We start from the raw sequence: 15,218 nt of genomic DNA, 5'->3' as shown, positions 1-15,218 counted from the left end.
TCAAGGCCAGCCTGAATTACACAGCAAGACCCTGTCTCAAAAATCAAACTTCCATTTTTAAGAAAGCCTTCCAAGTCTGGCCCCTACTAACACATCTTTCCTTTACTTACGTACTTCTAGTGTATATTGATTAGGTCTATACGATACTCCTTGTTTTTTGAGCCAAGGTTTCTCTATATAGCTCAGGCTGGCCTTGAACTATGTAGCCCAGGCTGGCCTCAAACTTGAAGCGATCCTGATTCCTCAGGCTCTCAATGAGTGCTGTGGTTACTGGATTGTGCCCCCATGCCTGGCTACAATATTCCATTTTAATTTCTCAATCTACACATAGGTTTTTTCTCCCCCAGTAAAGAATAGTAATGATTAAATTTCTTTAAAAATTGTCAACATTATTGATGTGTTTTACACACATCACTTCATTTAATCCTCACAACAACCCCAAAGAAAGATGTCACTCACATATACAGACACCAAACTCAAAAATTTCCAAGAAAACGTATTTGTTCAAAAGAATAATTTAATAAAAAGCAGACAGTAGGACAATAGTAAGAAAAATGGCTACCCAGCATTTTAAAAATTGGTAAATAGGCCAGGGATTTAGCTCAGTGGCACCATGCCTGCCTCACGAGTGCAACGTCCTGAGTTTGATCCCCAGTAGAAAAAAAAAAAAAAGAATTGGTAAATAAAAATTAACATTCTTGGGCCGGGGATTTAGCTCAGTGGTTCTGCCGCCTGCCTCACAAGTGCAAGGACCCGAGTTCGATCCCCGGTACCAGAAAAAAAAAAAAAAAATTAACATTCTTTCAACAATTACCAACCCCACCACCACCACCACGAGTGGGGATCGAACTTAGGACCTTGCGCTTGCGAGGCAGGTGCAATGCTACTGAAGTAAATCCCCGGCTCAACACTTACTCTTGAATGGGAAGTTGACACAAGAAACGTCAAATTTACATGACATCGTTTTATGTCCCTGGCAAGTTATACTCAGAAATCTGTTTGACTTTAGTCTGATCCATCTCTTTGTCACCTATCATAAGCTAAGGCACAAAGGCTTAAGATTACTATTATGAACCATTCCAAATACAATCCCTAAAAAAGGAATTCACGGGTGAGAAAGAAACATGACAGAGGAAGAATTATATAACACAAATAATACTTTGCTTTTAAATTTTCCTTTAATTTTTGGTTTGAGGTACATGTTATCTTCAGTATTGTGTATATTCTCTGGATTGTTTTCCTTTTCAGTATCACTAAATAACCTTTAAAAGAATCACTTCTGTGCCAAGTACAAAGCCAGTATAGAATTATGTGAGACTAAGAAGATGCAGATAATACTACAAAACTTCAGAAAGCAATAAATAAAAATTAATGGCTTTGAAACTACTGATAATTCAGATACCCAAGGTCCAGCTCCACAATAAAATTATGATAAAGAATCTGTGTACCCAAAGACACCAGCTGTTGCCCTACCTAATGTATATAAACATTATTTCATGTATGCACCTCACCAGTCTTACCATGCAAGCCTCCATTAGAGCAGTGTGCATTTCATCTGTTTTATGCTCTTGATCCGCCCCTGCTTCCAAAAGAAACCGCACCATCTCTAGGTGTCCTAAACCAAAAGTGTGTAGAATTATTCAGATATACTTGATATCAAAAAATACTTTAAAATTATAAGAATAATTTAACTTACAACATTAAATTTATAAGCATAATACTAAAGCCAACTTCAAGCCACTCTCAACTTTCAAATACAAATTATACAAATGAATCCTGACCCTAGTGGCCTAGAAATGCTGCTCCTAGAATTCCTGCTGCAGGTGAACAAAGATGCCGTCATATCCCACATCTGGACTATCCCTTCTAGAGCACTTTATTAGCCTGGGCATGCTATATTTTAGTTATGTGATGGAGTAAATAAGCTTTCATGAACTAGTAGCCTGTACGATAATCATTCAAGATACTATGATAAAATGTTTTAAATTCTAATAACAAATTGTAAAAGAATACTGAGAACTACACATATAAAGTTATAATTATTCTTGAAAACATTTATTTAGACAAACACATGTACATATACATATAAGGTTTCAAATAAACCATGTTTCAGTTCAGAAATAGATTATTTTATGAGAGTTAAAAAACAGAAGACCAATGACATTTTAAAAGAACTTCAGATAACATGAAAGAAACAACAGAAAAAGGAATGGAATGAGCTATATTCAATTTTGTGACCAACTAGAATTAGAGGAGATAGTGGAGTCAGGTAAACAGATAAAGACTTAAGAATGCAGATTCTGTCTCATCTTGCTTTTGCTACCTATTACTTCCCTTTCCTCTCTCCCTTTCCAAATACCCACATCAGTGCTCAAACTTTGCCTGAGTTTTATGTATTCTCTGTCTCCGTATTAATTTATAACCTAGAAAACCTCACCAGAAACAGAAAAGGAAAAGGTTCATGGATCCCTGAAAGTAGTAGATGTTCTCCACAAGCTCAGTTCTCTATCAAGCTTCTAGAAGCCCCAATGTCCCATGCTACTTTTGGAAAGCAGGGTGGGGCTGTAAGCAAAGGGGAGAGGCAGGAGTAGTTACAATGTTTTGTTTTGTTTTTTGGTACCTGGGATCTAACTTGGGTCCTTGTGTTTGCAAGGCAAGTGGTGGAACAACTGAGCTAAATCCCCAGCCCCAGGAGTAGTTACAATGTAGCCTTGGCTCAATGTTCTCTGGCCAACTGGGACTCTGAAGAAAACAGCCAGTTCTAGGTTCAAAAGTATTTGGGAGAGCCACCCAATCAGCCTGCCTCAAGTGTTCTTCCTTCGCCTCACCAATGAAAATCAGCCCCCGCCTAATTAGGAGCAGGGTCACAGAAGTAAGGGACTTCGGCTGCACTCCTCATCTGACAATCTGTTAATATCACATGGTAAAAAGCACTTTAAATAAACTCCTTTTTTTTTTTGGTACTGGGGATCAAACTCAGGTCCTTCCACTTGCGAGGCATGCACCAAAACCACTGAGCTAAATCCCGTGCCCAACTGCATTTTTTAAAAAAATTAACTTGGTTTTACTCACTTATGCATATGAACATTACTTTATCATGTTTTTAATGAAAATTATTTTAAAAGATATCACACAAATGTAGCTATTAACACCCGGATCAAGACTAGTGGAGAAAGCAAAGGCTGGGGTGCAGAATTTAAGGAAACAGTCATGCATAAGCTGTGCAAGCCAAGTAAGCGTAAGCATCTAAGTGTGAGTACGTCCTCAGATTTCCTACTTATAACAGCCTTTTCTTGACAAACTGAGGTCAAGGATGGACCGGTCATTATAGGAAACAAAGACTGATGATGGTATGAAACACACAAATGATTTATCTATACAGGCATAAAGTTACATGGCATCTGCTTGTTTTTCTTTCTTAAAGTATAAAACCTTACTTTATTGCCATTTATCTGTCATACATGAAGAGCCTGATAAACATTTGACTGTGTGACTGTCTCAATAATCTACAATATTCGGGCCGGGGATTTAGCTCAGTGGTTCCACTGCCTGCCTCGAAAGCACAAGGACCTGAGTTCGATCCCCGATAAAAAAAAACCAAAAACAAAAACAAAGAATTTACAATATTAGCTGGGTGTGGTGGCCACACACCTGTAATTGGTAATACTCAGTAAACAGAGGCAGAAAGATAATTTTGAGGAGGCCAGCGTGGGCAACTCAGTGAGACCAAGTCTCAAGAGAAACAGGGCTGGAGATAAAATTCAGTGGTAGAGTGCCCCTGGGGGCAAATGTTTTCTATCCCTACACCCTAAGACATTATTTATCTGTAGACAGGCATCTTTTAAGGCAACTGTCTAGCTTTCCCAAAGTAGGGTATTTTCTGTATTATCAGTATTTGCAGGTTGTCTGGCATTCAAAATATCACATACCCCATTTTGCACCAGGCAAAACGTTCCCAACTTGCACAACATCATAAAGCACAATTCATATTAAAATTAAATGGTTTCAAATAAAACAACTAGATCAGTTAATAGGCATTTTGTATTGACAATATTTGAATCTATATTTAAAATTTACATATTAAACATTAAAATACTTTAAATGCTTAAATTTACATATCATTTATGATTATCATGCATTACTATTATTTTAACTTAAAACCCAGATTATATGTAGTAATTATAATTTCATTGGTTTAAAAACTGTTTCAAAAAAGGCTTATACTCTACCTTTGTAACAAGCTAATGTCAGGGCACTCTCCTTAAATTCATTGGAATGGGTATTAATGCCAGCCCCATTTTCTAGCAGCAACCTGGCTACTTCCACATGTCCAGCACTTCCAGCTTCCATAAGAGGAGTATGACCATTTTCATTATGGTCCTCAATACTAGCACCGGATTCCAAGAGCACCTTTACCACATCGACATAGCCTCCAGCACAAGCATACGTAAGTGCTGTGTTGCCTATTGTAATGAGGAAAAACAAAAAGACATTAACAAAAGACTCTAAAACAAAACTCAGCATCTAATTTACATCAAGGAGAAAAAAAATTGGACTACAACCATAATATTAAATAATAAACAAATACATGTATTTTTTCCTTATTATATACTTCATCTTTCTCAAATCAAGTCTTATTTTCTCTTTCCATTTTAAACCAGAATCAAATACACATGGGAAATTTGATATACTTATCAAGACTGTACTTGTAGAACTGAGCGATTCTGCTCTGAAACGAATTTTTCTCTTTCAAAGGAGAAAAAAAAGATGTTTCATCAGAAGTTTAGTAAGCCATTACTTTTAAATACTATATAGCTAAAATTAATCTTTCACACCTCATACCATTCCTTTTAATTGTATATTTGTTTTCAGTATAGCTTTCAACACAAGTTAACTGATTAAAATGATTTCAAAACCATTCTTTCTTGATAAAAATTCCCATGTTAAAAGAAAAAGGAACCCTTTGAGTACAACAGTTCATGTAGACTTTAAATTTTATTTAAAACACAAAATGATATTCTTATGTGAAAAAAATAGTTATTTTTCAAAAAGTTTTAGAAACTTTACACTAATCTATCTAGGCTCAAGCTTGAAAAGAATAGTTTAGACTAAAGTTATGAGACCAGCCTTTTGTTCCATATCCTTCTATTTTCTGTATCTCCCTTCCCTTTCTCCCCAGAAGAACAGAGAACATGGGTGAGAGGCATGTCCCTTCCCATTGTACTTCTAGATGTGAACCTTCAAAGGCCAGTAACTTCCCTCAGAAAGCAGGAGAAAGTTCATTCAAAATACATTCTCTATCCTTTAAATACAAATGTGTGGCACTTCTAAAACATAAAGGAATTGTAAAAACATAACTAATGATCACTTCTGTGTAGAACAATTATTACCAAAGGGTATTACTATTTAGCAGAAATAAGTGACCTGTTGAAGACTGTGCATTGACATCAGCTTTATGAGCTAGCAGCAACTTCACAATTTTGACATGTCCTCCATTAGCAGCAGCCATTAAAGGTGTAATGTCTCCTTTGATTCCCCTATCTTCCACATTTGCATGCATTGCCAACAAGACCTGGTGAAAGAAAAAGAGGGTATTAGAAGATAATTTCATCAATATGGGGGGGGGGGGCAGTGCTGGTGACTGAACCCGGAGCCTTGAGTGAAAAATATTTTGTATATGTACTTATACTAAAAGACTCAATATAAGCACATAAAAATCATCTAACAAGATTTATCTGTTGAAATAAACTTAATAGTTTAAAGGGTTTATTTTTTCCTTACTAAAACCAGATTCAAAGAAAAAGTAAAAGTTTATTTTAATAACACAAACCTGTGCAAGCTCATAGTATCCAGCAGAACAAGCTAAACAAAGAAGGCTCTCCCCCTCCTCGGTGTGCTCGTTTACACTTCGCCCTTCGATGAGTAACTTCCGCACTGCATTTACATCTCCTTCTGAACAGGCTTCTGCCAAACTGCGGCTATTAACGAAGAATATTATAATGCCAGGATATAAGAATATTAAAAAAATGAATAGTATAAGTATTGGTTTTTGATGCTAATCTTGATAGTAGTGTTAAATATGAATGATTATTTGACCAAACAGAACATTTCTTTTTTTTTGTTTTGTTTTTGGTACTGGGGATCAAACTTGGGACCTTGAGCTTGCAAGGCAGGTGGCGGAACCACTGAGCTAAATCCTCGGCCCAATCATAACATTTCTTAACAAAAAACTAAAAATGAGTTCACACAATTTGAAATCTACACATTAAAGTTAGTGATTAAATGATCAATATTCTACAAAGGTTCTCAGTTATCCAACTGAAGGATGAAGCAGAATTTAAGTGGAGAAATTACAGAATTTTATGTGAAATTTGTAAAAACTATAGAGTAAAATAAGCATAGCAGGTACTATGTAAGTCAAAGGCCTACTTGAGTACTTTCATCAAGTAAGAAGAAAACAAGTGATACTGAGTAACTGATGAAGCATCTGTTCTGAATCAAGTATGTACTTGTACTTCTTTGTGCATGAGAGGCAAATACTGTACCACTGAGCTATAGCCCTTATACAATCATGGCTGGGGGGAAATCCAGGCAAGGAAAAAGCTGGACTCAAGTAAAAGCAAACTAGAAGATGAAGAATAACAGAAAACTAGACCGAGAGAAAGGTTTTACCCTTAAACCTCCCAAAACAATTACTATATACATTCTTTTCAATTTTGGAGAAGATTCACTGTAAAATAAAATACACAGCTATTATTGATCTCTTTATTTTAAATATAACTCACTTTTTCCTCTTTCACTATCTGGAAACATGGTCTTGTCACTAGTTATTAAGGACGCTCATGCATCTTTTTCTCTATTTTTGCGTTTATTACCAAATTCAAGACAACATTTTTTTTAGCCCAGATTATGACAATGCTTGCTAACCAGCTACTTCTGCTTCTGGTTTCACCTTTGCTTTCCTTTTGGTGCTTTACAACAAGGCAAAGTTCCCCCCTCCCTTTTTTTTCTTGTTTTTTTGAGACAGTCTCACTATGTAGAGTTCATAGTTCAGACCAGCCTTGAACTTACTATGTAGGCAAGGCTGGGCTCAAACTCAAGAGTGATCCTCCTGCCTCTGCCTCCCAAGTGCTGTGATTATAGGTGTGCCCTACCATGGCCAGCCAAAGTTTCCTTGTGTAAAAGGATCGTGTCACTCTTCTGCTCAGAGTACTCTAATCACAGTGAAAGCCTTATATAAGAGATCTGCCCAGTGGCAGAATACTACACCCTCCTCCCTTTACCCCTTGGCCACATCTTCTCTCTCCCTTTTTCTTTCTACTTTGTTTGGAGTACCCTTCTTGCTATCAAATATGACACATGGTAGAACCAAAAAATAGATTCTATATAGAATGTTTAAATTTTTTAAATTATTACAGTAAAAGACACCTTACCACATTAATCCCCCCAAGAATATTACCCTTTGCTTCAAATACATACATTATCCCATTGGTCTTACCTCCTTCTGACAGAAACTGCCATAAACATTTGTTCAAAGAGAGTTTGATCATAATATAAACTGAGTGTTCAAATTTTTAAAATTTGCTACAATAAAAGACACACTGCCATCAGTCCTCCTCAAAGTACTCCCTTTGGCTTCACACACTCCTCCCATCCTTCATGGCAATGTGTCTTTTTCTGTAGCAAGATTTTTAAATTTAAACAGTCACTGTATCTTTTGATACAGTGTAATAAGTTCCAACCTCAAAATGCTGTAGCTGAGTTTGCTGTCTGTGCAGACAGGTCCTCTCTCACTCACAGCTATCTTTTAAGTAAGGACTTCCCTGTTAAAAATGCAACACGACCTCCAATCCAAACACTGTATTAGCAGTTCCGACATTCTTTTTTTAAACCCATAGTCTGTATCGATGTTCATTTACGTGTTAACTATATTGTCCTCTTACCAACCTTTTGCAATGTGAAGGTCTCAAATCATTCTTAATAAGGTTGCTACTTAGAAGGCCTCTTAACTTCCCATCTCATAGGACGCTGACAGAATCTACACCCTATGTTTTAAATTTTAAGCAAGTTTAGAACAAATCCTTCCCACAATACAATTCTCATATAAATAAGAACACACTTTTCTTCCGCTTCACTTCTCTCATTTCTTCTTCATGCATATACCCTCTTCTACTATTTGGACTTTTCATTCGATTTCCTTATGCACATGGTGCCTTTATCACAACCTTGCATCTATGCTAACAGCTGAACTTGAGAACTTTGAGCAAAGGGACTATTCAAGCTGGGATATGGCACTATATTAACTGATATAAAATCTGGCACACAGCACTCATTGCACTTCACTGCACTACATGGACCATGTTTCTCAGGCTTTGTTGAATAAATATGATTGTGACAAACATGCTTTATTGTTTCAATGTAAAATAACATGATTTTTTCTTTTTCTATTTTCTATTTTCTGCTTGAACTAGCTTTAATATATTCTTCAAGGTGTTTTTAATTTTCTTTCTTGCCTGTCTCAGTTGGCATCACATTAAAAAATATCTAGGGCTGGGATTTACCTCAGTGGTTCCACCACCTGTCTTGCAAGGGTAAGGTCCCAAGTTCGATCCCCAGGACCAAAAAATAATAATAATAAATAATTTTTTAAAAATAAAAAATATCTGGCAATTTTATTATAAAGAAAATCTTTATATTTTTAAAGTCAGTTCTTAAAGTTACAATTTTCTCTCTACCCCTTCAAATGGCATTTCTCTCTCTATTCGCCGCCCCCAACAATGACATTTCAGTCAGCAATGGTCTGGGTATATGACAGTAGACTCATAAGATTTATCACCCTGTGACTTTGTAGCTTAGTTTGGCAAGTATGCTCTGATGTTCACACAAAATAAAGTCATGCAAGGATGCATTTCTCAGGCCATATGCTCAGATGGGTACATGTCTGTAATCCCAGCTATTCCAGGCCAGCCTGGGAAATTCAGTGAGACTCTGTCTCAAAACAAAAAAGGGCTGGGGATATAGATCAGTAGTTCAGCCTCCTTAAGTTCCATCCCCACCACCACAAAGAGAGAAAAAGAAATTATCCCATTGTTAGCAAGGCAAGACTATAATAGAATACTCCAATTTCCTAATTGCTAAAATAAGTAAAATAGCTTCACTTTAGAAGTCACCACTTAAGATTGAAAAAGCAACATAAATGATTCCTTTCCAATTTCTTCCTTGGAGCTTATATCCATTTTAATTTTTATACATTTAACGAGCCCTTACAAACTCGAATGCACTATATACAAAGAATTACAGAAGATACAAAAATAAAGCTCCTTGGGAACTTTTAGCTACCATTTCAAAACAAAAACACACAAAAAAACAAAAAACCCCAAACCTTACCCTTTAAAATGATCACAGAACTATGAATAAGAATTGGAAAATGGTATGACTGGAAAGTGTTTACTTCTTTGTCACCAATACATAAAATGAAAATTTAAGCAAGCAAAAGATCTCCTTTACAACACATATTGGTTAAGAAGTCAGCCATGTAGGAAGACATACACTGACGCTTTGCCACTTGACATCTAGTTGATCTTCATTAAGTTATCCAGCTCTTAGCTTTCAACTATAAAATGGGAATAGAAATAAAATCTATGACATGTTTTTATGAATACAAATAAGATATTACATGTTAAGTGGTTAACAGTGTTGAAAACAAAATAAATGCCCAGTAATATCAGCTATTTTTATTTTTAAGAAAACAGTTTTCACACTGATCACAGCAAAACAGTACTTACTTGTCCGACTGCCCTGCATTTGCTGTGCTCTCAGCTCTCATCCGAGTAAGTGCAGCAGCAGCTTCATCCAACGCACAGCTAACCGAGGACGTTAACCTCCGGAGCACCTCGGGGTCTGCAAAGGCTTTACCATCAGCTGTGGATAACTTGCCTATTCCTGTTATATTATTTCCACACCAATATGGATATGCCCAAAAGAAAAAACAAAGCAAAATTCAAGTTACTTACGTATTTTAACAAATAACTTCCAAATGGTGCAGTGAGCAAGATGTAATAGTTTCTGTCATCCTTCTGGGAAATGGGACTCTACAATTTTCTAAAATTCTTAGTCCTACCATGTAGTTCCTAAATACATAATCCTGATATCCTGAAGAAATGGGTCTTCAGCCTGTGCTGGGCCAACCAGGAGTCCTCACTTAGATGTCTGTCATGTCTTTGGAAGAACCTATGTTCAAAGGCTGCTAAATTGGTAAAATTTGAGTCATGAGCTATTTAGCCCCTTTTATCACCATATACAGAAAAAGGCTGCCCAAAATAAAGTCAACAGAGGAAAGCAGAAAAACAGAGAGGAGGAGAAAGAGTCCTACAAATTATTTTTGACTCATTTGACGCCAGTAGTGCCAGTACTGTTCCTGCATTTCTGGTATGTGTCCACTTTTACTTAGGAATGGGCTATCATTCGTGATCAGAAAAATCCCCTAGTAAGACATTCTAGGTTGTATGTTTAAAAAAACCTGTATACGTGTACCTCTGTATACTCAAATCTATCAGAACAGCAAAAAGGAAAATAATTAGGAGAAATGGTTAGAAACCATCTGAATGAAACAACTTGTTACTTTTTCAAATTTTTAATCCCTATTAAATAAGCTTATCTCTAACCTTCACTAGTGTAACCTGGTGGTGCTTAATCCAAGGTGTCCTTCAGTATTACTTATGGTGGTTCTCAAGAAAAATGCTGAGCTCTCCTGTATCTGCAGATCTAATTCAGTAGGTAGAAAGTAGGGCTAAGGCACCCACATATTTTAAAAATGATTTTGATGTACAGGCAGGATTTAAGAAGCTTTGCATGTAATGCCATGACGGATACTACTGAACATTGCTACTCAATGTGTGATCTTTGAAGCACTGCTATCATTTGGGGGCTTACTAAAAAATGCAGAATCTTAATGGTACATTCCTATAATCCCAGCACTCTGGGAGGCTGAGGCAGAAGGATGGCAAGTTCCAGCCCAATCTGAGCATCAGCCCAATTTGAGCATCTTAGTGAGACCCTGTTTCTAAAAAACAAACAAACAAAAACCCTCCCCCACAGAATCTCAGGTCCGTAAGATGTAATGATCCAAAATCTCTGTTTTTCAAGTGATCCCCAGGTGATTTCAATGCATATTACATCTTAAGGGACATTTGTTTTTAATAACAAATTATTTAAGTTAGAGACAAAAAGGACCACTCACTTGGAATAAACATACTCACGCAAATAAATATATTTTATAACAGTAAAAAGAATACAATAATTCCCTAAGTTTGTATTTGAAGTTTTATAAACTTTATACGGGTGTATACTTGTTATTCTAAAAAATCTGAGATATAAAATATTATATCTTATAAAACCAAGAATAAATCTGTCAAGAAGCCACTCTGATTTTACTAAAACAAAATGTTCAGACCAGTCAAATTTCCCATTTATCAAGATGGACAAGGGCTAAAAATAGTCTTGGTCTGTTAAGTTTGACAACTTTTGGATAATTTGTATCACTAATATTAAAAGTCATACTGCACTCTAAGTTGGTATGGTAATATTAATTTCATAGATTATCTATACTATTATGGCACTGCTGAGATCAAGGTCACAGATTTCCATTCAAAAGAATGACCTCCAATTCTTCACACAAGCAAGATCAGCTATGTAACAAATATTTGTCAGCCACAGTAAAAGAAACCAGGCAAGAGGATGAACCAAGAAAAAGCAATCAAGGCTTAAAGAGAAAGTTCAAGAAGTTCTTTATGAACATCTCATATATTCATAGATAATTTTAGTAAAAGATAATTAGGAAATAATCAAAGATTAAGATTGCAACCTTTCACATTTATAAGCAGTGATAAAAAATTAATTATACTAACTATCCTGAATTACAGTGAACCTTTCCTTCTGGTCTTATCCAGTTATTAGTGGGCAAAGATCACAAAATAGAAAAGGAGTATGTTGACTGGATTATTCTTCCCCATTTCTGAGATTCAATTAATTGAACAACAGAACTAAATAAGACAGAAAGCACATTAAATATCTAGATTTCTAATTTTAAAATAGGGGAGTAAATAATTTTTCCTTTTCTTAGGCTAAAAAAAGGATTATAACATAACAGAAACCCCACCTTTGATAAAACTAGAAAATATTTTACAAGGTATTTATGAAGCCAGAATACATGGGAGACATAACTGACTTAATAGAATAGAATAAACTGAAATGACTATACTATCAAAGAGAAACCAAATACCCAGCCTGAAAGGACCAAGGAATTATAAGTACCAGATATACGGATGAGGCTCTGCGAGTAAAACGGAGATGGGAGAATACTTGTCGATTATTCTCTAAAAACGCCAAATCAGCTATAGTGGAGGAAGAGATAAAGGGCTAAATAGAAAATGAGGACTAAGTAAATATAAACATCTACATAATGAGCAATAAAATCTTCACCCCTTCCCACTCTCAGCTTCCAGAAGTCTAGCAACCAGGTTGATTATTCACGAGACAAAAAATGGCAGATGTGTCTCTCAAGAAACTGAACACAAAGAAGAGATCTAAAGATAATGACATGTTGGGCGTTCCCAAAGAAATGAAAGAGCCTCTTCTCTAATCACTGCTAGGAATCTAAAATATTGCCAGCATTAGGCCTTAAATATCCTACACAACCCTTGGGACTATAAGTTTCATAGATTTTACTGCCATGATTAAGGCATTGTTGACCTAAAGACAGATTATCCTTCTAGCCCCAAAACATGAACTCATGAAAGGCAGAGAGACTCCTCAGGCTGGTTGGAGATAAGTCAGACATTCAGAGAACAAGAACTCTATACACAACTACTGGCTTACAGATGAAGGGAGCTGTGAATCAAAGAATGTGGGCAACTGCAACGAGATGAGAGGTGCCTCAGTGGATAGCTCGTAAGGAGACTGGGAGCTCAGTCCTACAACTTCTAAGAAGTGAACTTGACTACAGCAATAACAATCCTGGAAGTCCACTTTTCCCCATAGCCAAAAGATGAGAACAGAAGCAATTTCACCCAGTGAATTCTTGAGCAAAAAACTACAACTATCCATACCATGCCCTGATGTCTGACACAGAAAACCTAAAAGATAATAAATGAGTATCAGTTCACGTGGCTTGGTTTAAAATATTGTTCTACTGTATTGGACACCCAAACACGCTTTATAGTGAAATGCAAAGTTGACAGAACATATATGTCAATTTCCCAATTTAACTTTTAATGTCATTGATAGTGACCACCAACAGAGCCATTTGACAGAAATCTTCAGTGTGAAAAGTCTACCAAAGGTAGATGAAGTCCAAAAGGATAATTCCCCACAATGAATGTATTTATTATGTATTGTAAACATATACTAATACAACTGAGATCAAAATTTTTAAATACCATAAGCTCCCAACTAAAGTTTTGGGGAAAAAATAGGGACAAGTGGCATAGAGATAGGGAAAAATAAAGTTTTTCAATCATAATACAAGAAATTAGAAGACAATGGAGCAGTAACTTCAAAAGTATGAAGGAAAATGATTTTTAAACTCCAATTTTATTTTATTTTATTTTTGGTACCGGGGATCAGACTCAGGACCTTGTGCTTGCAAGGCAGGCGCCGGAAACACTGAGCTAAATCCCCGGCCCTTAAACTATAATTTTATACATAATCAAACTATCAAGTATGGTAAGAAAGATTTTCAGATAAGGCCTCAAAAATTTTACCTTGTATGATTCTATCAAAAGACAGGCATTGGATACCTAAACCGTGTTCAATCTCAACACCACAAAAGGAGAAACAACAAGACAGTACCTATGTGATACATAATGAAATATGTAGCACTATGTATGACTATTGCCAATAAGAAACCTGAATCAGTCAAATACCTGGATCCACATTGTGATTTACAGAAATACAACATGCAGCCAGGCATAGTATTGCATGCTTGTAATCCTAGCCCTCTGGGAGGCTGTGCCAAGAGGTCCATACATTCAAGCTGAGGCTGGGCAGCTTGGTGAGACCCTGTCTCACAAAACATACACACAGTCCATAGAAAGGGGCTGGGGACGTAGCTCAGGCTGAAGGCCCTGGTTTCAGCCCCCCGTAGCACAAAAAGAAACACAAAGAAAATACAACGCAGAGAGGTACAATGGTAAAATCCATGAAGTGGGATAAATGAATTTTTTCAACAACAACAAAGGCGGCAAAACTATCATTGTTAAAGAAAACTAATATTTTTTTTTTGGTACCAGGCATCGAACTCGGGACCTTGCGCTTGTGAGGCAGGTGCCAGAGCCACTGAGCTAAATCCCCGGCCCAAGAAAACTAACATTTTTAAACACGTGAGCCTTGTTTGAATACTGATTCACACAAATCAATTGTAAAGAAATATGAAATAACTAAAAGCTTCTGAATACTGACAGGATCTGGCAATATTAAAGAATTTCTATTATTCTTTCCTTTGGATGTACAATGGTACATATGGCTTACAAGTCCTTGGAGACGCACATAGAAGTATTTAACACGATAACTAACCAGACTGACAGTCATGCTGGTGGGGACATCATTAGGGTAGAAACGGGTAAAGATGAAGCAAGCCTGCCCAATGTCAATAGAAGTAGGTGCTAGGTAACGAACATACAACGGGCTGGTTAGAGTATGCTCTTTACATTTCTGTGTGAAATCCTCAGTAAAAAGTAAAAGGAGATAAAGGAGGGAAAGAGGTAAAAGACAAAAAGTAAGGAAGAAATGAGAAGGGAGTTTAGCTTATTGGTTGGTTAATCTATTAAAAAAGGGGGGAATAGATACAGAAATAAGAAATAAGTAAGAAGTAACTATCAGCATCTTCTAGAAAGGTACCCTACCTGCAAAAGTGTTCAACTGAAATCTACTTCCACATAGCATTTCTGAACCTGATTCTGTTTCTTCTGGTCATGAAAAACATCCCTCTTCTGCTTGACTGTCTTTTTTTTTTTTAAGACAGTTTATTTGAAGGTGGAGTAAAAGAGAGAAGAGGGAGAGAGATGATAGACAGCTACTCTGGACGAGTAGGGAGCATTTGAAAATGAAATACTCCTTGATAGTCTTTTTAAAGCATTTGAAGAGCAATACATTCAACCAAAAGTCTTCCCTTTTCAGGAACAATACTTTTTGTTCCTCTTGTGATATGTTTTCAAGTAATT

At 36.3% G+C, this 15,218-nt stretch overlaps 1 protein-coding gene across 8 annotated transcripts in view; it reads right to left on the bottom strand.

Moving 5' to 3' along the window:
* Ankrd17 (ankyrin repeat domain 17) overlaps positions 1 to 15,218 on the bottom strand; it is a 177,527-nt gene that overhangs the window by 89,439 nt on the left and 72,870 nt on the right. For all 8 annotated transcript variants that reach the window (XM_004838014.3, XM_021252504.2, XM_004838015.1 and 5 more), the window contains exons 3-7: positions 9,786 to 9,942; positions 5,831 to 5,978; positions 5,425 to 5,572; positions 4,230 to 4,463; positions 1,521 to 1,615 (exon numbers count right to left, since the gene is read on the bottom strand). In XM_004838014.3, coding sequence (XP_004838071.1) covers positions 1,521 to 1,615; positions 4,230 to 4,463; positions 5,425 to 5,572; positions 5,831 to 5,978; positions 9,786 to 9,942 — 782 coding nt within the window. The remainder of the gene's footprint in view (positions 1 to 1,520; positions 1,616 to 4,229; positions 4,464 to 5,424; positions 5,573 to 5,830; positions 5,979 to 9,785; positions 9,943 to 15,218) is intronic.

This window comes from Heterocephalus glaber, unplaced genomic scaffold (genome assembly GCF_053883595.1).
Source record: "Heterocephalus glaber isolate CG9 unplaced genomic scaffold, H.glaber_assembly_v1.0 deba00000281, whole genome shotgun sequence".
Lineage (NCBI taxonomy): Eukaryota > Metazoa > Chordata > Mammalia > Rodentia > Bathyergidae > Heterocephalus > Heterocephalus glaber.
Note: the sequence above shows the minus strand (reverse complement) of the source record. Positions and strands in the feature narration are given on the sequence as shown.